General features: G+C 45.0%; 1 protein-coding gene across 26 annotated transcripts in view; it reads right to left on the bottom strand.

The window, feature by feature from the left end:
• KALRN (kalirin RhoGEF kinase) overlaps positions 1-26,703 on the bottom strand; it is a 661,891-nt gene that overhangs the window by 28,757 nt on the left and 606,431 nt on the right. For 10 of the 26 annotated variants that reach the window (XM_059162890.1, XM_059162902.1, XM_059162891.1 and 7 more), the window contains 8 exons: positions 26,473-26,523; positions 25,531-25,608; positions 22,127-22,312; positions 21,393-21,564; positions 17,241-17,479; positions 15,085-15,341; positions 11,387-11,510; positions 10,190-10,249 (listed from right to left, as the gene is read on the bottom strand). In XM_059162890.1, coding sequence (XP_059018873.1) covers positions 10,190-10,249; positions 11,387-11,510; positions 15,085-15,341; positions 17,241-17,479; positions 21,393-21,564; positions 22,127-22,312; positions 25,531-25,608; positions 26,473-26,523 — 1,167 coding nt within the window. The other 16 variants (XM_059162908.1, XM_059162909.1, XM_059162910.1 and 13 more) reach the window with 7 other exon arrangements.

Raw genomic sequence — 26,703 nt, 5'->3', positions numbered from 1 at the left:
ATTAATCAGTCAATCAAGTGGTGGGATCCTAATTTGGTGGGAGTTGAGAAAATGTCTCGTCATGAACTTGGGAGTGTTTTCCTATTTCCATCATTTGGAATGGTACTTGTTCTGGAATCTCATCAGTCAGTTCATGCCTGAGAGGCGACAGTGATCTTTTCCTCCTCCCTGATCTTCCTGAGGTTGGTCCCTAGTGCTCTGCTCCCGTGCTTCTGTCTATCACGACATCTTCCCTGCATGCTATTACCATACCAGACTCATGAATCCTTTGAAGATAGTAACCCTTTTCTATGTTTTATGCACCATTAAGCCATGCTGCTTAACATAGTGTCTTGCACATAGTAGAAGGCCAGGTATGTGTCCAATCAAATTAACTTACCCAATTAGAAGACTAGAATCTAGGCCTCCTGACCACCTTGTCTAATAATCATTGTTGGTATGTGCCGAGACCTGAGATACCCCCGCCTGGGGCAGGAAGGGGTAATCATAAGCCAACACATATTTCTTGAAGCCTAATGTTTTCCTTCTTTAGAAACAGTTTGAGTGTCCGCAGAGAGTGGTAGACGGAAAAGAGCAGGGAGCTGGAATCAGAATGGATGTTGAGGCAAGATGACACTTGTACAAAAAGCACATGTTCTCTCTCTGGGAGACGCAAACCCAAGGGGATGAAGCTGCTATAGACAGGGCTTGGGAATCTGCTTTTATTTGAACAGCAGAGGGCGGCAGGTGGTCGTGTTTCCTCCTGGGAGCAAAGAACCACCACAATGTGGTCCACCAGCAACTTAGTTTCTTCCTTCTGGAGAGAATTCCAATGGTCTTCTTCAAAACAGGAGGGCAGCGAAGGAACGGGAAAGAGTTATAGGTAAAATCAACCAGCCCTGAATAACAAGCTAAGCTTTAAAGAAATGTTGAGTCTCTTTTTCTTGCCAGTTAATGTCCAAGATTCCGGCCCCATGTCCTGAGAGTGAGGGCAAATCCTTGTTTAGAAAACCAGGTGCCAACTGATGCCAGAAGGAAAACACCCCACCCCATTTTTTCCCAATCCCTCATCACTGGTCACAAAACACAGTTCAAAACTATGTATATCTAGAATGCTGAAGGAATCAAAATGGCCAAAAGAAACTCAAACCAAATGTTCTAAACTCATCTCAGAACTACCTTCAACGAACCCAGAATTTGTACAGCCGGCCTTGTTTTCTTACTGCCTTTGTGTTTTTCATGAGAATCTCTGTTCAGAAGAGGAAGGGAAGGGATTTCAGATTTTCGTGAGGAAATGTGACAATGAAATGAACATATATAAGAAAGTCAATTTCTAAAAACCTAGGTATGATTTCTGGTGTGGAGGTTGAACCCTTACTGTTTTTAATCCGGCTAAACAAGACACAGTTCTCTAAATGTTTAGAAAATATCCCTACCTCTGCTTATCTCTAAATGGACATAAAGATGAAAGCAAAACACAAAGATGTGAATGCAACACAATCCCAAACAGCAGTGGGATTGTCTTTGAAGTAGCTCCTTACTTCCCAAGTATTTTCATGACTGTCTAGGTTCTAGGTATTTTTTTTCAACTTTGCCTTTCCCCCTGCTTTGACCCATTTGTGATAGAAACATTTTTAAATTTCCAAATGTATAAGTTTTAAAAATTATTTTTGTTACTGGTTTTTAACTTAATTGCATGGTGCTTGGAGGCTTTGATCTATAGGATACTCATTCCTTGATTTTTGATGAGACATGGTCCATCTCTGTAAAAAGTTGTGTGGGTTCTTGAGAAGAATGTATAAGTGTTGGCCATTGAGTACAGATTTCTAAATGTTCATGTGTCAAACACATTAGCTCTTTTATGGGGATTTCTTGTCTAACTCCTCTTCCCACCCTTCCTCAGTATTTTGGTTAGAGAACATTTGGCGTGTCCTTGAAAATAAAAAGGACAAAAATATGACTTTAAACATAATAATGAAAAAAAATGTCACCACCCATCCCACAAAGTAGTCAAAGCAGGTGGTTTATTACTGTGCATACAAGAGTCCTGTGCTCTCAGTAGCCTGGAGGTCTGTTCAGAAGGGATTGGAGTGAGGGGTGCTGGTCCAACTTCTTTTTTATACATCCCATGTCCAACTTGGAAGTCATGATCTTGACCTTGGATAAAGGCTTTATGGATGAATGCTTTGAGGTCTCATGCCTTAAGGATTTGAACCTCCTCATATTCCTACCCTCAAACGTCTTTTACTTTTTTTACTCTTGTTCATCTACTCCTAGGTCTACCGCAACAGCCCTCCAATAGACCTGCCTCGCCTGTTGTTGCTAACTCAGGTGCCACCTACTTCCCTAAAGTGCAGAATGAGGGACACCTGGATGGCTCAGTCAGTTAAGGATCAGAGTCTTGGTTTAGGCTCAGGTCATGATCTCAGGGTTGTGAGATAGAGTCCTGCTCCCCACTGGTCATGGACCCTGCTTAAGATTCTCTTTCTCCCTAATGAAACACATGGACTCTGCTTGAAAACCCACTTTTGCTCTCATCATCCACTGGGTCAAGTCCAGGCTTTCTAGCAAGTTTCTCAAGGCCCTCATTGTTTGGTCCCAAGTCATCTGCTAGGCTTTGTCTCTGACAAACTCTTCTCACATACTAAACCCCAGCCACCCAGACCATATACTCTTCTCGAAATGTGCCAGGCACTTTCATACCTCAGGTCCTTTGCTCATGTTCTCTTCCTACTTTATCCTTCTACCAGACTGTTTAGCAGTCCACCCAGCCCACACACTGCCATCACATGAAGATAATGATCATGCTTCCTGGGAGACAAAGGCTGTGAGAATACACAACCTTGGGAAAGTTACTTCACCCCTCTCTCTGTGCTCCCCTTTTCTCCTCTGTAAAACAGGAATAATGTTAAGAGTACCTATGTATTGACTCTGTTGGGAGGAAAGGACTCAGCAGAGCCAGGTACATAGGGAAGACTGGTAAGTAATAGCTCCTATTATTATCAGCCCAGTGCCTGAGTGGTTGTGCAAATACCCACTAATGAATAAATGTATGACCCCATGCCTTTTAATAGATCACGTTGTGAACTCTGCTATATAATTTGAACATTAAATCAAGCCTGCCTCTTTCTACATGACTGCACACTTCTTAAGTATGGGCCCTGATCTTACATCATTTGTTGACCCTCCATTATACTCACTGCAATGCTTTTATTACTCACTTTTGATAAATTGAACTGACTAGGATATCACGTGGAGTGAGCCTGTGGGTGAAACTTGACAGTACAGGCTTGGGGAGGGAGGTGGTGGTGGCTTTTGCTTCTCTAATAGCTGCTGTTAGAGCAACTTCTCCTGGGTCAGTGGCACCTCATAATCTCATTAATGGACAATGCAGATGAGATGGGTGAGGTCTCCAGACTAGGGTGAGAGTGCCATAGGAAACACCAGACTGGGGGGTGCTGAGTGACTGTATTGGCCTGAGAAATCCATTCAGACTCTTCTCCCATGTGATCAGATCTCCCTTCTTGGCTTCTGTGGCAGGACTCCGGAGTCACAGGGGAAAGGTATGGGTGAGGCCAAGTCATCACCCCCAAGTTCAAGGGATTTAAAAAGTTGTTGAGGAAGAAATTCTCCTCCATCAAGCAAATGTGCGACAAGGGAGAGCCTGAACCTTCTTAAGAAAGTTCCTGAGCCTCACTGAGCAGATCTCCTCCACATCACATGCCAAGTTTGGCCTCTCAATGCATCACCATCAAGATCAGCTCTCTTTTTTTGAAGTAATCTCTACTTCCAAAGTGGGGCTTGAACTCATGAGCCTGAGATCAAGAGCTATATGCTCTACCAACTGAGCCAGCCAGGTGCCCCAGATCTGCTTTTTTTTTTTTTTCTAGACCTGCTTTTTGGTTGGTTGTGTGACTGTGACCTCTCTGACTCTGTTTCCTCTAGGAGGGTAAGAAAACCCCATCTTCACAGGGTTGTTCGAAGGAAAAGGAACATCACAGATGTGGATATGCAGTGGAAGATTTTCTTATAATTCCCCCAGGAGAGAGAAATGCCAGCTCTGGCAAGCTAAGTGCCCTTCCCTTAGTGGCACAATATAAATCAATCTGCTTGTTGAGTTAGAACAAAGCCAGGCAACGGGAGTGAGTCTCCAGGCCAAACCCATCAGATATATTACAAAGAAAATATTTTGTAAAAATAAAAAGGCAGGAATGTGATGCTTCACTTTCTTTTCTCCAAAGAGCTCTTTTCATAAAAAATTTCTTTTTATATAATGCATTAACAGGCATCAGTGGAAACACACTGGTGATGCCAGAAGGTCAGTCACCTGACTAGGGGTGTAAAAGTTTCCTCCAGTCTGTCTGGCCAGGTTATTTTGAAGCTCTGAATCTGGGACAGGGAGCCAAAGCAGCTGAGGTGGGAGCAGCAGGCTAGCTCTTTCAAGATGTAGAAGCTGGGGCTGGGGAACTGTGGGTATGGAGAATGAAAGAAGGGTCAGCTCTGGCCACTCAAACCCTTCCAGGGCTGGGAGTGGACATTCCGGTCCGATCTCAGGAATAAATGTACCCAGGCCATTCCTGGCACACTTCCTTTGAAGCAAATTTCAGGGTCAAGGCATAGAATCTCCGACTTCTTCTGTTGGAGGGTCTCAGTGTTTTCAGTCAGAAGTTCAGGAAAGCAAAGGGTCTCAGTGTCCTCTGATATCACACCTTGGATCCATTTGGTGCTCAAAGGGTCCCACACCACATACATAAACACCTGTACCCTTGAGCTGTGTGATCTCTCAGAGAAACCTGAGGTTCAGCAAGGCTAAGTGGCCCTCACCTCACAGTTGACAGTACCCAGACTCCAAATCAGGTTTTCTGTCTCCTCTTCCCGCGTTCTTTCTGTGGAGATACTTTCCATGTGCCCTTGTGTGATTTTTTTTTTTAAAAAGTAATCTCTACACCCACCGTGGGGCCTGAACTCACCACCCCAACATTGGGTCGGATGCTCTATCGACAGAGTCATCCAGGTATCGTATCTTTGTGTCATTTTTATTTAAGTCATACTTAAGCCCTGGAAAGCTGGGATGAGCACATATGATATTCCTCTTTGTTGAGCTGGAAAGTTGAACAACAAATCCACACATAAAACTTGGCACTGGAAGACAGGTCTTCTCATCTTCCAGGATCTGTGTTTTAGATTAAAAACAACCTGGAGTGGGGGAGCAGTCCCCCCACTCACCCACAGAAGGATGGTGGAGGTTGGGGAGTGAAGTCAGGGAAAGCCACAATCTGCCTTCAGGGAAACTTCTCATTTTCAAACTGAAAGATACAACTTCTCTGCCTCAGTTTCCTCTTCTAAAAGTCTTTGAAGGGGCTGGGGGGATGGAGAGGAATGGGGAGTTATTGTTTAGTGGGTACAGTTTCAATTCAGCATGAAGAGAAAGTTTTGGAAATGAATAGCAGTGACAGCTATACAAATTGTGATGGTATTTAATGCCACTTAAAAATGGTTAAGAAAGGGGGTGCCTGGGTGGCTCAGTGGGTTAAGCCTCTGCCTTTTGCTCAGGCCATGATCCCAGGGTCCTGGAATGGAGCCCCGCATCGGGCTCTCTGCTCAGCAGGGAGCCTGCTTCCTGTCCCCCCTGCCTGCCTCTCTGCCTACTTGTGATCTCTCTGTCAAATAAATAAATAAATAAAATCTTAAAAAAAGGGGGGGGGTTAAAATAGGGGCACCTGGGTGGCTCAGTGGGTTAAGCCTCTGCCTTCGGCTCAGGTCATGATCTCAGGGTCATGAGATTGAGCCCCACATCGGGCTCTCTGTTCAGTAGGGGGCCTGCTTCCCCCTCTTTCTCTGCCTGCCTCTCTGCCTACTTGTGATCTCTCTCTCTCCCTATCAATAAGTATTTAAAAAAATAGTTAAAGTAGTAAATTTTATGTTGTGTATGTTTTACCACAATTGAAAAAATAGTATATAAATAAATGGGGGGGGGGGTTAACTGATGGTTTCTAAGTTTCTCTCCACTCTGAAAGTCTACAATCCTTAGCCTGACTGGAAATTTCCTTCCAATGTAGCTTTGTCTTTCCAAGTGCTTTCTCTCTCTAATCTCTCAGAATGCTCTCCCACAAGACCCCAACCCTGTTCTTAGGCAGAAAGGAGCACCCTGAGCTGTCTTGCAGTTGGCATAATGACCGAGGGTAAGGTCTGGATTTAGTCTGCATCGTGGATGAGGCTGGCTCCTTGTTAAATGACTGGGGCAGAGATGGAGCATTTTTGGAATCGTGACCACCTCTTATTTTGATGGATTGATGTTCTATGCTAAAAGTGGCATTGGGCTTTTGTCTTAAAACTAAGATGCATTTATTTAATTAGGCTTGACATAAAAGCTGGTCGGAGAAACCTTATCCCTGAAGATGAAGGCCCAAGTCAGGAAGGCTGGTCAAGGACTTTCTCCTCCAGCTCACAATGTAGGTGTGTGGCAGTTCTGGGGCTGGAGGGCAGGTATAAAACCCCATCTCAATGCAGTCCTCAAGACAGTTTTCTGAGATGGCAGAGTTGTGGGAACCCGCCTTGCTGGATCCTACGAGAAATCCAGGACAGCTTAGGGAGGATCCAGACTTCTCAGAGGAGAGCACTGGCTCAGAAGGTGGATATGAAGCCTGAACCTTGGGGCCCTGGCTCCCACCTGGGGGTCTGTGCAGACACTGGGGCAGGGGCAGGCCTGAGAAGCTGGCAGGTGGGCGTGTGATGCTAGCCCACCGTCACACCTCATCAAGAAAAGGCAGTCAGCAGTCTACGCTGTACTGGAAAAAATGAATTAATATTAATTGGTTCCCCAAACAGCCCAGAGTTTGATTTTCAGCCTGACTGGATTCTTCTTCCAGGTAGAAAAGTTTCTCTTATATATAATATCCTCTTCTCCACCGGCCTCCAACGTGTAATCAGCGCAAGATAAAGTAAGGTGAACAACGCACAGACCTGTGCCATTTCCAGACTAGCTCTCTCTGAGGTGTGGTCACGGGTCAACAGGAGCAAGGGGGTGCCAGACCATGAGAGGATCTGCAGACGGGGAGCCAATCGTGCAGCAGCTGGCCTGCCAGGAGAGGGGCACGGGGGCTCTACCTGAGATTCTTCACAAGCGTTTCTCCAGAGGGGAAAACAAAGGCTGGTACAGTAGAGGAGAACTGCCTCCTTCTACAATGTGCTCAGAGTTCTTGTGAAGCCTTGGAAATCAGATTCCTAGGATTCGGGGTGCTTCACTTCCCTCTTCAGTAGCTTTCAAGGAGATGTCTAGAAACCTCTGTGAAATGGTATGGTGGGAAATAAGCCAAGCCTGAGGGTAGCAAGCAGCTGGTCTGTAAGCAAAGATGCAAGGAAACTGCTCCTTAAAGGGACCCTTCAGTCCACCAATTGAGAAAAAGAGAAGAAAAGTAGTGAATTTGGTAGTGACAGATGTGTGGAGGCAGGAGAAAGAGCCTAAACACAGCTCGGGTGGGAATCAACACGCAGGCGGCAGTTCAAGCAGTGGAGAGGGCCGGACTTCGCGCCCAGAGACCTAGTGTGGAGCAGTGCGCTGGCTGCAGGGGCCCGCGTGGTGGCTGGGGCCGAGCACAGGGCTTCAGGGCACAGGCCATGGTGTATGTTTGCGGGGGAGCAGGACAGCTCCCCAGGGCACAGGACTGTCAGCAGCCAGACAATGCACATCACAGTGCTCAGGTTCAGAAGGTAAGAGTGAGGTTGGGGGCCAGGATGGGCCTGGTTAATGATGCCCCAAATGATCAGTGAGCAGCCAGAGGCCTTCAAGAGGCCCACCTGCTCTCTTTCTATGCACCCCTGGCCATTTTCCTCCTCTGCAATGAACATCGCAATGACGTCTACTTACCTATCCTGTGGGAAAATTCTCAACTCCTGTTGAACAGGCTGACTTTCTATGTCTCAGTTGTTTTTTGTGTCTGAGAATTCTGAGCTAGCAGTGCCAAGATGCCTGCGCTCCCTCAGCACCTGCTTTGTGCTGAGTTAACTTGAACACAGCTGTACACTGCCCAAGAGCTCACTGGCACCTGAAAGGATCCGTATGGAATAGTCAAGGGCTCATGCACACCTCCTACAGAAACTGACCAGAATATTTGGCTCGTTTCTAACCACATGCCCTCTCTACAGTGCCAGTTAACTGAAATGTCTGCCTCAAGTATTGTGTTTGAAAACTTTCCAGACATTCATCAACACAACTCATGGCTTTCCTCCATTCAGCATGAACATCCTATTGCTTTTGCTTATGCATCCCAAAGCGCCTCCCTGGGACCCACTGCACTCAGTCTATGCAAAGGGCTGAAAGCCTGGGATGAATAAGAACCTTAGAAATGTGTTCAATTCACAAAGCAGAACTAATGCATGTGTACGTGTGTGTGTGTGTGTGTGTGTGTGTGTGTGTGTGTAGTGTGTTTGCTTCTCTAACCATAGAATGGAATATCTGATTACATCAGTTAACTTTCTCCTCTTGCTTACTCACCTGGCCCCAAGAGGCTCTGCGCCCACTTCTTGCATTAAAGAGCAGGGTGGGAAAGGCACTTTCTCTCCCTATTCCACCTGAGCTGAAAAAGGTCCCAAGTTGCCTTCTGGATCACAAATACCTGGCTTGTCCCTCCCTGTGTCTGGACTGCCTCTGCTTGCTGATGACATCTGTGATACAGGCCAGCAAAGCTTAGACTTGGAGGGACAGGCATCACCAGGGGTCTACAAGCTGATAGATGTGGGCTCCATGGGAGCTGGTGCCTATCTGAGGAAACACGGGGAAAGCAGAGCCAGAAACTTCCCCTGGCTTCCTCATTCTCTAAGATACATTTAGGCTATGAGTGCCAGACCCACTTCCACCCATGGTAGGGCACTGACACACACCGCTGAATTTAGCTCTGTGGCAATACCCACATCCATAGGCAACCACCGTATCCTGGCAGAATACCTACTTTCAACCACTGGCTCTGACCTGATTCAAAGCAACTGGCATCTTCCATAGCTGCCTTACTCCTTTTCAGGCAGAATGGTTTTTCTCTGGTTTTCTGGTGGTTGACTTTATATGGTGGTGGGATTAGGTCAAGTTAGAGTAAGAATAATAAAAGTCCATCCAGTTAAGTGAAAAGCTTAGGTCTCTAAAAAGGAAAAGATTTTTAAAAATACTTATTTTGTACTCAGAGGAAATCTCTAAACTTTTATCCATTCCTGGTGAATAGAACACAGATTTGGAGAAAAACATTTCCATTTACTCTGAAAGACAAAATGGCAGGGAAAGCCAGGCTCGTGTTTGCTCTAATCGTCTAGGGTTAATAAATTTATGAGGGTTATCCCTCAGTGGCAAGCCATGTAGGAGTCCCACTTCTCTAACCCAAGATCGTTTCTAGTCAAAAAGGGGCTGGAAGTTGATTTCATGTTCTTGGTGGAGTATTGGTTCCAATCCCATACCCTGGAGCCCTACAGTACAAGAAAGGCCTCTGACAATGTTTTAGTCTCCCCATCTCTAGAGAGATTGCTGCTAAGGTTACAGAAGGGAGGCCTTTCCCAGGGCTATTTTTACTTCCTAGTGGACAGGCACTGTCCAGGAGCTCTGGGGCCGGGCAGAGGCGGGTCCTGGGGCTGCTACAATCACTCATTTGCTCTCAGCCAGCCATACCCAGTAACTAGGGAACAGATTACCCACCAGACCACACCTACTCCGTGATTTTGCTGGAGCCTCAAGGGAGGAATAGGTTCTAGTGGAAGAGCCAGATGAAGAGGATAAAGGGGAAAGTAAAAGAGGGAAGAGAGAGGAAGGAGAAATAAAAGAAGGAGAAACTAAAAGAGTTCTTGTCCTTCAGCAGGCAATCTGCCATTCCTCATAAGGCCATTTTCCACAGGGGGAAAAAGTGCTCTAAGTTTCCAATAATGATGTTGGATATTTTCTACACAAAGCCATACCCACCAAAGAAGGAAATATTAAGCAAGCATTCAGGAGAGCCAGAAGTTTTACTTTAAAAAAAAAACAAAAACAAAAACTAGGTCAAGTTTTCTACAAAAATTGAGCTGAATCAATGTATTTTTTGTTTTTGTTTTTAGGTTAGGCGGGGACACCCAGAGATGTTCCCCCATCACCATTTATCCTTGACTGACCGGTCACTTCAATAAGATCACTGTTAGAGAACACATTTAAAAAGACAATCATTATAGCAAATAGGACAACAATAGCTGCTTCTACCTCCATGCTAGTATTAGGGTCAAGATCATCACACTCTGACTCCTCGGAACTGTTCGTCTCCTTGAAGGGCAGCATGAGGAGGGGGAAGAAAGAGAACATAGTTAGAACACAGGCAGCTTTTGCTAGAGCGTGAGGAGAACTTCAGAAAGGCACAAGCAATGGAATATTGGGCTGAGCAAAAAACCAGGTGCTTCTAAGGTGGGGGTGCTGATCACCCAGGGGTGGCAGCATGCTCTTTTCAGGGGCGGGCGTGGGAGAGGAGGCTGGGATCCTGTGCCGCCACGCATCTCACGGGAAACAGCAGTGGAAGAGGCAAGCACATGAAGCATGAGCGTTGAAGAATTTAAACTCTTGTCTTCCGTGAGGTCGGGTTTCCCCGAGGAGAGTGAGGGAGGGAATAGAATTTCTTTTCCCCAAGAAGGACGTTCTTTATTTTCCCCAAGAAGGGGAAAAGGTGCCAGGTGGAGAATCACACATTATAAAGCTGTTCAGCATCAGCAGTCTGATTCCCATTGTCCAGAGTCAGATCTTTTCAGAGGGCCCAATGTAAAGAAAACAGATCACATCACTTCAAGATTTGGGGGAGGGGGAGCACAACAAGGGCCTGCTGAAGCTTAGAATCAGTGGGTTCACAGCAAGAGGTGGATTATTACAAAACAGTAACTTGGGCTTTGCTGATGTGCCTCCCCTTCCCTGCCCCTGTATAGGCCTGAAAATGATGTTGTCTGAATTCTGGGGAAAAGAAATGAAACTTTACCAAGGCCACAGTGGCCCTTAAATTACAAACCTCAGACTTCACAGGGTTGGAGGTTTGGCACATACCCCTAATCTCCTTCCCCTGCATCTATTTTCAAACCTAGGATACTATATAGGCAGCTTTGAGAACTTTAGTATGAGTCCAGCATCTTGCATTTTTTACAACAATAACACTGCAGATAATTTGTTATAAAACATGTGCACAGTATAAAGAGAAAGATATAAAAGAAAAAAATATACTTACTTATTTGAATCAAAGTTGCCAGGAGAAATAAAAAACCAAAAATAAATTGATCTTGCATGCAAAATCCTGCTAAACTACATCCCCTCTGGTCCCCACGCTGGGAAAGAAAAAACCCCATCCACCCAAATTGCCTCGTGAGATGCTGCAGGGTGGGACTAGGTGAGAGCTGGGACACAGCTCCGGAAGACCTTACTCACTTTAACAGAGACTTTGTTGCCCAGAATATCCTTGGGTTTACGAGGCCCTGTGGCTTCATTTTTACCCGTGTGCTCCACTTCCGCCCGCTTTCTCATTCGTAGAGTATGCCATGAACATGACTTCCTGTTGTACCAAAAAATGCACCAATCAAAATGGCAGGTCAGGGCAGAGTGAGGTGGTGGGTGGGCTTGCCACCCTTGGGTGAGTCAGTAGGTGAGGTGCTCCAGTCAAGCCCCAGCTTCAGAGGCCCCAAACCCGCATGCCAGCTCCTCTGGTGGCTGGTAGTTGATCTTGCCTCCGCTAGGCAATGAGTGAGGATGAGCTCTGACTCCTCCTGAGAGATGTGCAAGGTTGGCTGCAGCACTTGAGGAAAATATGAGTACTGGGTTATTAAACTCTACCAAGGAAAGTTTTTATATCATACTGAAGAAGCCTTAGAGGACTGAGGAATTCTTTTCCTGAGCAGTATGGTGTAGGGTGGAAGAATGTGATTGGGGGGGAGTGATGGGTAAAACAGAAAACATAAGAGAAGTAGATTTTATAGTGCATAAGCTATTGGTACTTTCCCAGGACCAGAAAGAAAGACCTAAAAGGATGATTTTGAGGTTTTCATCTCATTATTTATATTTGGGCTGTGGCTATTCCCAAACACTGTAGTACAGAGAGGATTTTTTTTTTCTAGAGCATTTGACTTATACACAGTAGAACACAACTCACTTATCTGATTATTTTAGGATGAAGGGTTTTTCTTGGTCTATATCTTCCTTGTCACTCAGGTGTTTGTGAATAAAGAGCTCTGTCGAGCACTAAGAGGTCCTAGAGTTTTCCTGTTGGGAGAAGACCCATTATGTGCTCTCAGGGTGGTGGGGGCAGCAATACCCTAACTTATTCCTTTCCACTAAGGGGTCTGGAAGCTACTTCACAGACATGTAAAGACAAGCTCATAGCAGAGCTTTCAAGTTCCACATGTGTCAGGACTCAAAAACAAAGACGTCAAAAGCCAAGTCACAAACAGCATTAATGATCCTGGGCAGACATTATAAATTTCAGGAGGGGTCACAGAATTTGGATGAAAGACTATCATTATCAGGAATAAGTGAGGTTGGCCTCCCTTCAGTGTCTCCTTGTCAAATTTAGGCCTTTGCAGACAGAGCCTGATGAAAGAGCCTTCATTAGGGGAAAGGGGCACAGGGTGGGGGGAGAAACACACACATAAGACTTAGGAGGAAGGAGAATGTTCTAATATTTCAGGAATTTTAGGATGTGCCGAAGAGCTTCCAAAATATTGATCGCTAACACACATGTTCAATGATCACCTTTCTGAATAGGAAAGGCCAATAATAGTCATGTTCTCATATTTTGGGGGTAAGGGGACTCCATCAGAAAGCAAGGATCTCTTGGCCAGACCTTCTCTTGAACCTCCTGAACAGGCAGGCTCCTTAGCATACCAGCAACTCCCTTCAGTTGTTATACCTGAGTGAGAACCAGTCCTGGAAACTGACTTTAGACAATATCACTGTTAACTTCAGACATTCACCTCATATCTTTACCCCCAAAATTTACACCCCTGACTCAGTCTGGGAACACCTTGAGTCAGGGAGGTCCATGCTGCAAAGACTCCTAGGGTGGACAGACAGTGAGTGCGTGTGTAAATCTGGGGCATGTTCCTACGTTTATTAACAACCCTCTGGGTCATTTGGTATGCTTGATGAGAAACTAGAAATGTTACAAATAATGTTCAGAAGAAAGACTTAGGGTAGTATAAGTGGTAGGGCAGGCTCAATTCCATATTCTTCCCAGAAGAAGTCGTCATCATGGTTTGGGGAGCTTCCATTTCTTGGCCACAGGCCCAGGAACTGATGTGGAAACAGGGTTTCAGTGACATTTATGCTGGAGGCATCACAACCAATTCTGACTCTTGTGGTCCTAGTAGGCCCTGGGGAGGGTGCAGTTAAGTGTCCTTCACTGATAAATACTGATGACCACTCCAAGTCTGTGCCTCTGCTCCACTCCCACCAACCCTTGTGCAAGAGGGGTTGACAAGGAACCGGAATGTCCCATTCATGTTTGGATCTGTTCTCTTTTGCCCAGCCTGACATCCCTTCTACCTTCCCTCCCATGGAAGGTATGAAAAAGTGGCCAAAAGACACAAAAGTGAGGAGGAAGTGCTGAGTGCCTGCATAATTAGGTCACAAATCACAACAGGTTAGCTCTGTAGTTACCAGGTGATTGACTAATAAGAATTTCAATGCTTTGAGGGCCTTTATTTCCAAAGCTCCTTAAAAGGTACCAAAAGCAAATGTCTTTAGAATAAAAAGACTTAGGCCTATTGTGCATTAGAGGTCACCACTGATATCAGTCTGGGCCTGTCATTACTTAGAAAGGCCAGGGTGAGGTTGGTCACCTCTCGCCAGAGCTAGAGAAAGGGCCTAAGAAGCACTATTCCTTTGGTGCCCCTGTTCAGCTCTCTGGTGGGGAATTCCTTCCACCTCTGCCATGGATGGCCAGATAGCATGGGAAACAGGGGGTGCAAGCCAAGCACAGCCTCATACCCCAATCATTACGTCAGCACCTCAAAGGTGCCCAACCAGATGGAATCCCATCTGTACCATTCTATATCTCAGAGGCAGAGACAGAGATATCATAGGGGCTCTTGAAGGGAAGGCTAATATTGGAGCTTTAGTAACTAAAGCCCTTTCTGTGTAGGAAAACACTGCCAATGCATTCAACCGATCCCTAAAATACAGAAAAGAAAAAAAAAAAAAAGAATAGTTTGCACATTTAAAAGTCACAGAATAGTAATAGGGGAAAAAGGGTCAACTAGTCTTTAGCCTCATTAAAACATGCTCATGGTGAAAATTTATTTTACATATTTAAAATAGTACATTTAAAATTATTAGTTACATTACAGGTACAATGATGAACATTGTGACTCTCCATTTATATTGCACAACCTGACTTCATCCATATGGGGTTCTTTAAATAGTGCAAAATACTTTATACAGGAATGTGTTCAGAAGGGTCTTCGCAACCAAAATAAGGAAAAGAAATATCTTACAAATTACCATGAACATATATTAAAGTGACAGGGGAGGGGAGAAATTAAAAAAAAAAAAAAGTTACAATCTGTACAGAGGAATTGCCACAGACAACCAAAAAGTTCCCTCTCTCCTGGGAGAAGCAGCAGGCCTCTGACCTATATAGGTCTGGCATTCGTGCTAAGGTAATTTTTTGGTGTCAATCAAAAAAAAAAAATATATATATATATCGGTAACTTAATACAATATAAATAAAGTCCAGTCCAGTGAATCCTGTGGTGGGTCAAATGGAGCAACGGAAGGCATGCCTTTTGTCATCTAGGGTTTCAGTAGGGTTCTTTTCTTAATGGGGGAGGGGAGGAAAAAAACGAACAGAAAATTATAAACAAAAAGGAAAAAACCAAAAAACAAAAAAACCCACAGCCACTACTGTCAACAACAACAACAACAACAACAACAACAACAAAAGCCCAGAACGATCCAGCCTGGCTGCCCCATGCTGCGTGTGGCTCCAGCGCTCAAACATTGGTTCCAGTGGCACTGTCGAGAATAAGCAGCAGGAATTCCCTAGCATGTGTTTGCATTTTTTGTGTTCTTTGTTTGGTTTTGGTTTTTTAATCCACACACTCCTCTCCCGGGGAAGCCAACGAGGCACTTACTTGATGCTTCCGTCACTATTTTCTGTGGCTGCTGTGGCTTTGGGGAGGGGCGCCAGGACGCTGCCCGGGACCCAGCCCTCTGCCGCAGGGGAGTGGTCGCTGGCGGGCTGGTACACCAGGCACATGCTCTGCTGGTTGACGGCGAGGACCTGGACCACCTCACCTTGGCTCACACAGATTTCGTTCTCCTTCAGTGCATAGTAATCTTTGATCACAGCCATGGATGAGGTCCCATTGCAGCCTCCCAGGTCACCCTGCTAGGAGACAAGGGCAAGAGGGACACAGACACGAGGAGGCCGGTTCACATCCCACTGTGTGATTAAAGGCTAACCCTCCACCATCAGGGTAAACAGCAGACAGAAGATTATCTTAACTGACAAAATGAAATCGATAAACATGTGTTGAATATCTATTTTTTATAACAATGTTGCATATAATATTATAATCTAGGGTGAATAAGCAGAGAATTGTCTAGCCTAGGGAAAGGCATAAACACCTTCCACCTGGAAGCCTCCCTAGCATGCAACCTTCCCACCAGCATCCTCTAATGCATGGAAGAGTGTGGCACAGGCACAAATACACACAAGCGCCTGGGCAGAGTGACTTTGGGGCAAAGGTCATGTCAAGGTCACAACCCCCCAGGAGAAAGCAGACAGACCCTTCGAAACATTTTTTCTTCCTTTTGTAAAAGCATTGGTCTTATGCTACATTCTGATCTTCTTTGAAGCAGGACTAACAATGAGACATTTGCCCAATTCAAAGGTAAGACCATGACCTACCCTGACCCAACTCGAGTGGGAACAAAACTCTGGTCCCACCTGTATTCATTAATACAAGAGGTCCTGCCTCTGAGGACTTTTCGTATGAGTACACCAGAAAAGCTGAATCTTGTCCTGTACCTCCTAGTAATCTGGCTATCTCACACAGCATGATCAGAACAAGAAATTCCTCAGTAAGTTTGACAAAAGGCCAACATGGCTTCAGTTAACTCACAAGGTTGGTTTTTTTTTTTTTTTTTTTTTTTTAAGATTTTACTTATCTATTTGACAGAGAGATCGAGATTACAAGTAGGCAGAGAGGCAGGCAGAGAGAGAGAGTAGGGGAAGCAGACTCCCTGCTGAGCAGAGAGCCTGATGCAGAACTCAATCCCAGGACCCTGAGATCATGATCTGAGCCAAAGGCAGAGGCTTAAACCACTGAGCTACCCAGGCACCCACAAGGGGTTTTTAATGTAGAAAATTATTTCTAGGTAATGTGATGAAATAGGTCAGTACAGTAATTCTAATGCAGAATTGAACTTAGACATTAACAGTTGATTTTTTTAAAAAAACTTATGGTAGTTTTTATTAACAGTTAATTAAAAACTCAGTATCATCTAATAATTTGGATAGAGCAAATAAAACAAAAAATAAAACCAGAACATGTAAGTGGGAAAAAAATCTTCCTATTCACAGATCTATTAAGTTCTACAGGCAACTGGAACCTAATGAGATTAATGAATTTGCTAAGGCTCTAGAACAAGTGAGCTGCAGAATTTGGAATGGAACCAGATTGCCTGAATTCCTAATCTAACACCTTTCCCATTTATTCTCACACCTACCACTTGGTAAGGTCAAAACAGCTGTGCAGACTGGGTCTACAGTTAATTCTATGCTGCTGCCATGGTGATGATTGAATTGTGGATTATCTGTGAATAATGTCTCATCCGAGTCTGCTGTTCCCATTCACACACAGATGAGCAATCTCCCCTTGCTGCATCAGCCAGTGGATGGTGGATGACCGTGAGCTCACTTCAGCAGCTCGTCATTAGAAAGAGTGATCTCTTTAAGATGTCAAACACTAGAGTTGTCACTTTCAGTAATTCAAACCACAACTACTCTATTTGGTAGAAGTCAAAATTGCCACTACAATATTACCTTATATTTGCAGAGTTTCTGCAGATGACAACAGTCCTTCAACACAGAGTATCTGAGCAGAGGGAACTAGTCTAGCTCACTCAATTGGCAGGGGAAGAAAGAGAAATAATTGAGCCTTGGCTGTATTTGGTGGGTTGCTTCTGGTCAAAAGAGCAGCATAAAAAGAAGCTACTTCCTCAAGGGAGCTTGGAGGCTATGCCCTCAGAGTGGTGAGGGTGGGGGTGCAGGGCTGTCACTTACCTTGCTGGCCTCGAACTTGTCCCCAGGCTGGTGGTAGTCAAACCCTGGACTGCCATTGGAGGTAGATATCTTCAGGGGTGGCAGAGGTGGGTTATAGCTGGAGCCCTTTGGGGGCTTCTCAGAGCCCGTGGGGACAGAGGAGTAGGGCCTGGGGCTGGCTTGGGGAACCCTGGATGGCTGGGACCTCATCACGGCCGTGCTCCTTTCTTTCCGCTGGTACTCAATGGGTGACTGTAGGGCTGCAGGGTAAGAGCGGATGGTTACTCTAAGCTCCGGGAATCCCACAAGGATTTGGAAGCTTATTACACACAGGCTTTGTGCCAGGTATTGTGGTGTTACTGAGGAAGACACTAACCTTGTTTTTAAGGAACTTATAATCTCCCGTGAGAACTAAGAAAACTACCTTAAAAAGGGAAATGCAGACACGAAGTGATGCCCTATGTGAGGTGCACAGTGTTGTGCAAAAGCAGCAACAAAGGCTTTGTGTATGTGCATGTGTGTGGGTGTGTGTGCGTGTAGGGGCCCGTGGGAGGGGTGGTGACATGCTTCAGACTCTGCAAGATATAGGCAAGTGTGAAGTGTGTCTGGGGAACTGGATGGAGTCAAAGGACCTGCAGGCCATGCGTCTCCATGGAGGAAGAGGAGATGAGACAGGAAAAGGAGGTTACGGGTACCATGGCTGAAAGATCAACAAAGCTAGGCTAACGAGTCTGGGTCTAATTCTGAAGATCACAAAAAGTGATTGGATAAAATGAACCTGAACATTCTAAATTCTCTCACCAGAGCCACATCCAAAGAACATTATTAACCTCATGGCAGCTGGGAAGAGGGATTGAAGAGGCTGATTCAGAAACCTTGAGATAGTGACCAGTGAGACCCAAGCAGAGCAGAGCCAGCGAGAATGTAGAATGGCTATGGGGTGGCACGTGTTCCGGAGGGAGATGAGACTCTGCCACAGCGTTGGTACAAGGAGGAGGCAAGAGCTGAGGGTCACTCCAATTCGGAGACTGGTAGAATGGCAGTCAGTGGAGCTCAGGAGACAGAGGAAAGTTGTGAGCCTTGTTTTAAAGTTTCAGATAAGAAAGTTCCAAGGCCTAAGTACTAAAGAGGGATAGCCAGGTAAAAGGCATACAGGTCAAACTCTGTAATAATGACTTCAAGGGCTGGCCCACTTTTGTCATTTTTTTTAAATAAAGATTTTTATTTATTTATTTGACAGAGAGAGATCACAAGTAGGCAGAGAGGCAGACAGAGAGAGAGGGGGAAGCAGGCTACCTGCTGAGCAGAGAGCCCGATGCAGGGCTCGATCCCAGGACCCTGGGATCATGACCTGAGCAGAAGGCAGAGGCTTTAACCCACTGAGCCACCCAGGCACCCCTACTTTCGTCATTTTTATCAGGATTCTCTGTAACAAATATTTAAGTGGGTTAACAGCTGGGGCCTTCAATTATAGGGACATTTCTACAGTGATTAAGTATGTCCTTCAGTAGGACCCAATACAGGGCCACCCTTCTTCCTCTCTGAGGTCAGGAGGGAAATATTGGCCCTGCGATGCCTGCACATGTCCCTGTGAGCAAAAGGCTGGCTCCACTCTGTCATCACAGCCTTACCCCTTGAACGTGTCAAAGTATCAGACTCCTGCCAGAGCTCAGCCTTTCTCCCTGGAGAGGATTCTGTAGACATTAAATATTTAAGTACTGATAATCTAGTTTAGCAATAGCTCTACTACACACTATAATTAAGAGAAAGGTCTCTTGGAACCATGTAAAAGTCTGGACCATGGACTATACCCAAAGAAATGCAGTTCCAAGTTTTAAGTAGATGGCAAAGAGTTTTGAAGCAGGCCTTGTCAACCTGACTATATGAATTAGTACCTATCACATGGAACTGGGGTATTACCTGTTTATAGATACAATAAATGTGCTGAAGTATTTCAAAATAATATGGCTTTTTATTTTTTTAGCTTTTTAAATTATTTTTTTAAATATGGCTTTTTAAATGAGCTACATATACAGCCTTATATCTGCTTCCACTTCCACTTGTTCAGTCTGCATTACTCAGGTCTTAGGATCAGGGAAGCTATGGATCTCCTGGAAGGGTTCGTTTCTGCCTGATCTGTAGCATCTTATGCCTGATCCTGTTTCTTTCTTTGCTTTGTTTGCCGGGGAGGTCATAGATAAATGTGTATTCCTACCACCACTGACTATATGGTAATTCGTGGTTAAAAGCCTAATTTTAAGTTATATAGCTTTCGGTTCAAGTCCTTGTTCTATCACCTACTGTTTTTGTGATCTTGGACAAGTTTATTAACCTTCCTGAATCCTTTCTCTCACCTGAAAAATACAGGATAATAGGGCTCACATTTCCATGTGACCTGAGGATGAACTGTGATGATACATGTGAATACATGCTTAGCATTGTGCCTGGCTCCGACAAAGGACTCCATGTGTGAGCCATTGTTGTTACTTCCATTATTGCTGGTTTCAGTTTTTTTTTATTTGTCTTTTGTACTGAATTGATAAACTTAAAAATCTCATTCCAGCTTAGAATCTATCAGAAATTCTTAACCACTAGATGTAATTTGATCCATGTATTTTATATATGTGCACCTTCTACATAAATTTTATCAACACAGGTGTTAATTCAAAGTTCTACATTCAGAAACTGTAAACTATATACGACTTCTATTGCTACCTCTCAGGGGTGGGCTGGTGTTTTATTTTAGACTTTTTAGAATGAGAAAGAGTCCTAGAGATCACAAAGGTTTTTTTTTTTTCTTCAAACTGCCTACAGTTGTGGGATCAGAGGGGATGACCCCAAAATACTCTCATACTTACAGTGTGAAATTGCTTTGAAGCTTCATGTTTATCTTGCTGTATAATTTCTTTTTACATGTTTTAAAATAAATACAAAGTGCTAAATCCCTTATCATGCAATTAGACTGAGATTGTAGGGAGTTGTGCCATGCTTTCCTGCTTCTACTACCAGAGCATATGCCAATATGGGCAGGCTGTTTCTGTTTTTCACAAAAATGAGCCAACAGAAGCCCAGAGAAACATCATGACGTGCCCCTGGTCTTCATCTTGTATGTCACCTTCAATCTTTCCCCACAGCATTCAGGTTGCTGCTGGACACCCAACAAAGGCTGTCTGCGCCACGTGAAGGAGTCCAGATTCCAGTACTGGCAAGAGGTGACACATTCGACACTGGACCTGTGTATGTGTGTGCACGTATGGATATATGTGCTTGCTGAGTCTGTGCATGTGCATATGTGTGCATGTGTGTGTATGTATATATACGTACGGGTATATGTGCTAGCTAAGTCTCTGGGGTAACTTCATTTCTGGTGACATTCTGCCTCCACCTTCTGGCTCTGTTTGTGCTCAGAAAGACTGCTGAGCGTATCAACTTGAGAGACGAGCACTAGTTTAAAACCGTACGCTTCCTGTCACATGCCAAGCTCAACGTGGAGACAACTCCAGCAATGAAAAGAGATAAAGAAACATAAACAAGGTAGTAGCACCATTTCACTTCAGTTCCCACCACCAGTTAGGGGACTCGGACTCCTGCGGGGTCCGTAGAGAGCTACACATTCTGTGTAATCATGAGCTCTAGGAAGTATCGAGATATCACTGAAATTTAGAGTTTAGGGATCACCTCTCTTTTGAAAGGGCTCACGCTGGCTAGCAAGAGGACCTATGTAGGATCTCCCACTGATCTGTCAAATTCCCAGTTATCACTAGATCACACCAGAGAATCTGTGAAAATACCAGTCGTTAGCCATGAAATGGGAAAACATAGGACACTGCTAGTCAGCCCCTAAGACAAGGTGGATGTGCCCAACTCAGACTTCGGCCACAATCATTTCCAGCTGGCAATGGTGGCCACAAGGCATCTACCCTATGTCTAGGCTCTAAGAGAACAGCTCTTCTTTTGGAAAGATGAGGCATCTTTATCATGTTCCATCTGTTCCACTGACATATCCAGGTTCAGAAAAATTCTAAACAAAGTGTTTCTGAAAACTACAAATATACCATCCATAGAAAATGTCATCCAGGCTCATGAAGTCACTGTTAAGCCCAGACCCAAGGAAGTTCAGAGGTGTGGGGTTCCCTGACATTGGCCCTGTTAGAAGCCAGGACCAGTACCTACCATTTAAGAAGTCTCGCTGTGTTTCTAAGACTTGATTGATGTCCTGCACCCAGGCCTGCTGGATGTCCGCATTGGCGGCTTGCAGAATGACCCTCTCAGAAGTCTCTCTATTCATGAGTGCAAACTTGCAGGGGTCATTGTCCACGTTCTCCTCCAGGACCAAGTAATTCATCTGGAAGAAGCCAAGTTGAGTCTTTTCATACTTAAATGGTTTAAAAAGAAAATCAACAACATATTACAGCTCCTCCAAGTTTTTAAAGATTTTTTTTTTTTTAAATTTATTTGCAGAGATCACAAGCAGGCAGAGAGGCAGGCAGAGAGAGAGAGAGAGAGAGAGAGAGAGAGAGAGGAGGAAGCAGGCTCCCCGTGGAGCAGAGAGCCAGATGCAGGGCTTGATTCCAGGACCCTGGGATCATGACCTGAGCTGAAGGCAGGCTCTTCCACGTTTTTATTTCAGGATACATTTCCAAAATTTTGTCCTGGATCTAACCGCTAAATACTTTGGTTTCTGACTCTGAGTGAATGACATGATCCTGGAGAACCTGAATGATCCGGAAGGCCTGCATTCAAGCCCGTCTCTTTCTCTCAAAATATGTAACCTTTGCATCCACAGCTGCTTTGGCTGGAAGACTGCCAAGGTTTGAATCCGTACTCACTCCACGTCTCTGTCCTCGGGAAGCAGCTCCCAGGACTGGTTCTGTCCTTTGCTCTGTTATCCCCACTGGGAGCCTTACCTTGATGCTCCTTTTGAACATGTAGCCCGGGGTGAGGGAGCCCTTCCTTAGCAGTTCACTGAAGATGACAATTTGTTCAAAGAGGAATACACGCCTTTCCTTGGTCCGGGACTGCATGCCTGTGTCCAGCTCAATCACATAGAATGTGTCCTGCTGTAGCAGCTTCCCCTGGGCGGTCAGGGTGCCCTGATGGAAACAAGTACTGGGGTGAGGGAGGTGAAAAATAGGGAGGGGGCCACAGCCCTCTGGGTCCACAAAACTGGCCCCCCTAAAAGCCTAAGGGTACTAGTAAGAGACTGAATTAGGACCCATCCATTCAGGTAGGGGACATGGGGGTGGGGGTGGGGGGAGAAGGCTAGAAAACCACTAAGAAGCAGCCCGAAGAAAATGCCAGAAGGGAGAAAGATAAAATCATTAGCTAAAAAGTTGTTCAGGGATTATCCTGCTCTTCTTATTTTTTATTACAAGGATAACAGAAAGTGGGTGACATCTGTAGCCTTTCTGTCCTCAGAAGTCCCTCACAGCACAGGCCAAGGACCTCGGGTACTCTTATGGCCACAAACCTAGAACCAATCTGTGACCAATGGGAGTGATGTAGGCAGGACCACAAGTAATCTAATGAGCTGGGCTCCTCTCCTCTCCTTCTATTATTTCAGGATGGAGTCTTAGTTAGAATTAGTCTAATTCTGAAATCTTAGTCTCCTGCTACCTATGAACAGGTATCGTCGGAGTACCATATACAGGTGCCCGTGTTTTAAAAGCTGGCAGATATTTTTCTGGGCCCTGTGATCTTCTTAAAATGCCTTGAGCCAGCAGGCCACTTTCCAGCCTCCATAGGAAGAGCCTATTTGGTTTGCCAGTTTTCAGAGACATCTTCACATCTTCAAAGGGAATTAGGCCCAACCCAGCAGGTCTTCACAGATGCCATTGGAGAGCCTTGCTTTCCCCACTGATCTGCAGCAAGAACACGCTGACACCTGATATCTGATAGCAGCTAGAGGGCCTCCTCTGAACCACACTCTCTCAGGTGATGGCTTTTGCCCTTTAGTGAAAATGTGGTCCATTCTCTGCACATGATACCTTATTCCAAACAGTACCCAGCACAGGGGTCATTTTTCTTTCCTATTCCCAAGAAACACCTGCCCTCTGCTTGGATCATGGCTTCTTACCGTCAAGGTCAGCAGCCAAACAGGCTTATCTCTACCCTGGTCCAAAGTTAATATTAAGCCAGTGATCAGCTAGCCAGGAAAGCTCTAATAGCTCTATTAACATTATGTAAGAGCCTGACCTGTGAATTATAGTCCTGCCAATACTGAAGGGAAAGCTAGAGGATGTAAAAGAGAGAAAATATAAGTCAGAGACAAACTTCTCCCAGGCCCAAAGCCCTGGACTTCAGAAGGGATGGAAGAATGTTCATGGTCCTTCTTAATTAGTGGAAGGAATGCAAAGCAAATTCTCCGAGACTTGACAGAAAAAGGAGGTGGTGGTGCTTCACTGAAAAGGGAAGATAATCGTGCAGTCTGTGTGTGGCCTTCTGTGTACACAGATGTGCATGCATGCAGTTCCTGTGGAGTCTAACGTGAGTTAGTACGGTCAGATGCTGATTTCCTGTCAGTGGTCAGTGCCTTCAAAGACCAGGAGAAAGTCAAGCCAGACTCCTCCTCAGAAACATGTGGACATCAAGACTTAAGAGCAAAAGGAATTACTTGGTTTGTTCAGAATAGTTTTAGACCTAGTATAGCCTCAAGGAAAAAACTATGAACTTCATCTAGTATGACTACCAAAAAGCCGTAAGAACTCAGGGTATATTTCTGCTGCAAAGCCCTGCTTTGCAGACCTGAGATGCCTCAGGTCTACCATGGAGAACTGGGAATCTACAAAAAATAAACAAGAAAGAAAACCCTCCACATAGTTCCTGGTTACAGGAACAAAGCTGTGGCAGACAGGCACAAGGAAGGGCTGAGAGAGCAGTGAGGATACGAGAACTGGGCTCAAGGACATCCGGACTCCAACTCAGTAACCCAAGCCTGAATGTACCATCTCCTAAATTTACTTATAAACCAGTCTGCCTTATTTCTATTCTGTTCTATCCTAATTTAGCCAGGGAGAAAAAAAGCTATTATTTTCTTTACCATCTCAACTTCCAGGAACCCTGTTTCTCTAGAAAGGAATAATAAAATCTTAGGCTGCAGAATTATCAGGAAACAGAATTAGAAGACCCACATCTTTCTCTAAGGGGTTCAACAATTATTAAATGCCAATGACTCTGTCAGTTCCAATTTGATCATATTAATATTAAAAACAGATGATATGTAGTTAGCATATGAGGTTGGGGTATAAACTAATGGTAGTCACTTATCGAGTTTAAAGTAGGAAAGCCCATTTTTTCTTCAAAGATTCACTGTTATGGGGTGTATTGCTCAACCCTCCCCCCTTCATATCTTGAAGTCCTGACCCCAAGTACCTTCGAATGTGACCATATTGGAAGACAGGATCTTTACAGAGGGAATCAAGTTAAAGTGAGGTCATTAGAGTGAGCTCTACTTAAACATGATCGCTGTCCTTAAAAAAAGGGGAAATTTGGATACAGAAAATGAACAGAGGGAAGACAATATGAAGACATAGGAAGCATGTCATGTGAACATGAAGACAGCCATCTATAGGCTAATGAGAGAGGCCTAAACAGATCCATCCCTCACATCCCTCAGAAGAAACCATCACTGCCTGCACCTTGATCTTGGACTCCTAGACTCTGGAAAAATGAGATGATAAATTCTGCTGTTTAAGCCACCCAGTCTGTGGGACTTTGTTACGGCAGCCCTAGCAAACTGGCTATTTAATGAAGCCAAAAATTCTAGGGACATCTAGCTATTTCTCCTAAGATTCCATTCTCAATTCAAGCTCCTAAGATTCTATTCTATTTCAAAGAATAGAAATGTGTGCATGCTTTAAAGTTTTAAATATTCACTTAACTAAAAAGCAAGCCATTGTGTAAACCTAAGAACCCCCTCCCCCCAAAAGGGTGTCTCATTTTCCCTCTGGTGCTACTTTCATTCCATAGTCTGCTCTCCCTCATATTTCCCGCACTCACATCTCAAGCAAGCAAGCAAAGCAGAGGTCACTGCCAGGTCCACAGTTATAAGGAATTTTGGGTCTTTCCAACCCCCTTGGAATTGTGACTCTAGCTTGGTGGACTGCTCTGTAGCCTCCTCTGACTGTCCTATCACTGGATATCCTAAATAGATACATATTCTGGGCCTGTGAGCCAGAGAACCTGGCACAAAGGCACAGATGGCAAGTGGAGGTGGCAGAGGAGGTTCAAAGGGCACAGGGCTTCAAAGGGAAGCTGCTTCACAGCCCCGGCTCCTGCTGTCCAGAAGAGAGAGGGCTCGGTAAGGGCTCACCTCAAAGCCCTGCAGGCGTCCCAGATTCATCATGTCATTGCAGCGTTTTGGAACAAGGCACATTAACTCCACGGCTTTCTGTGGGAGAGAACAACAGCAGCACAAGAGGGGAATAAGCACTCAGGCAGGAAGCTTAGGGCAATTCCGTGCTGGAGGACAGGGACCTCTGAGGGGATCCCTAATTCTAGGAAAGGACATTGGTTCCTGCTGCCCACTCCTAGAGTAGTATGGGATTTTCTGTTGGGATGTTGATCATCAGCGCACGGCTCTAGATGAATCAGTGACCACATATGGGAAGAACGCTACCCAGCCAACTTTTTCCTCCTTCTCACTTTTATTTAGCAATTCTCATTCCTTCTCATATTTTCTTTCTTCTCTCTGTTGCTTCTTGGCTGCCTAAGCAACAGCTTAGCCTGGCTTGTGAAACACTAGAGGTTTTCACCTAAAATAACCTGCCAGAATGGTCTGTAACCTCTCTGGCTTAAAATAATCCCCATGGTGAGATTGCCTCAAAGGACTTCACTTAGGGAGTAATCCTCCAGGGTAGGGAGGCAGTGAAAACAGGATGTTTTATGTGTTGAACTCAGATAGTACCTGGATTCATGGATGAAATGGCACACTGAAACACTGAATCTCTGAAGGATGTCAGAAGACTCAAATATCGCACCCCCTTCCCACCATATGCCATTGGAGCCACACTGAGAAGATGAGTGCAGTGAAACTCTGGAATTCTCAGGACAGAATTCTCTGGTTCTGGAAAAACACTCAGTGTGTTTATTACTACTTGCCATTCCCCATTCTGTTGAGCAGCTGCTGGCAAGGGGCTCTCACTGAGAGGACTCTGCCTGGACCTTTGGCCCTCAAGAGCCAGTTCTTCTGCCTTAGAGACAGACATCCAACACTGTCTCCGAGAACAGCCAGTGCCAAGAGCATTAGACTCACCTCAATATCAGAACACTCCAAACCAGCCTTCTCACTGTATCTCAGGAAGTCCTAGCAAGGTGGGGGCAGGAGGGAGCAGGGAAGGTGCAGAGTGGAGACATCAGTTAGGAAAAGAGAGCACTATAAAAAATCCAGCATCATAAAACCTATCATGACACCCAGATGACTTTCCTCCCCAACAGACATGGCAGTGCATTATAGAAGCTGAGATATGAACTTATGAATCATATT

This window comes from Mustela lutreola, chromosome 2 (assembly GCF_030435805.1).
Source record: "Mustela lutreola isolate mMusLut2 chromosome 2, mMusLut2.pri, whole genome shotgun sequence".
In the NCBI taxonomy this organism is placed as follows: Eukaryota; Metazoa; Chordata; class Mammalia; order Carnivora; family Mustelidae; genus Mustela; species Mustela lutreola.
The sequence above is the reverse complement of the archived record's forward strand: the minus strand, read 5'-3'. Positions and strand labels throughout refer to the sequence as shown.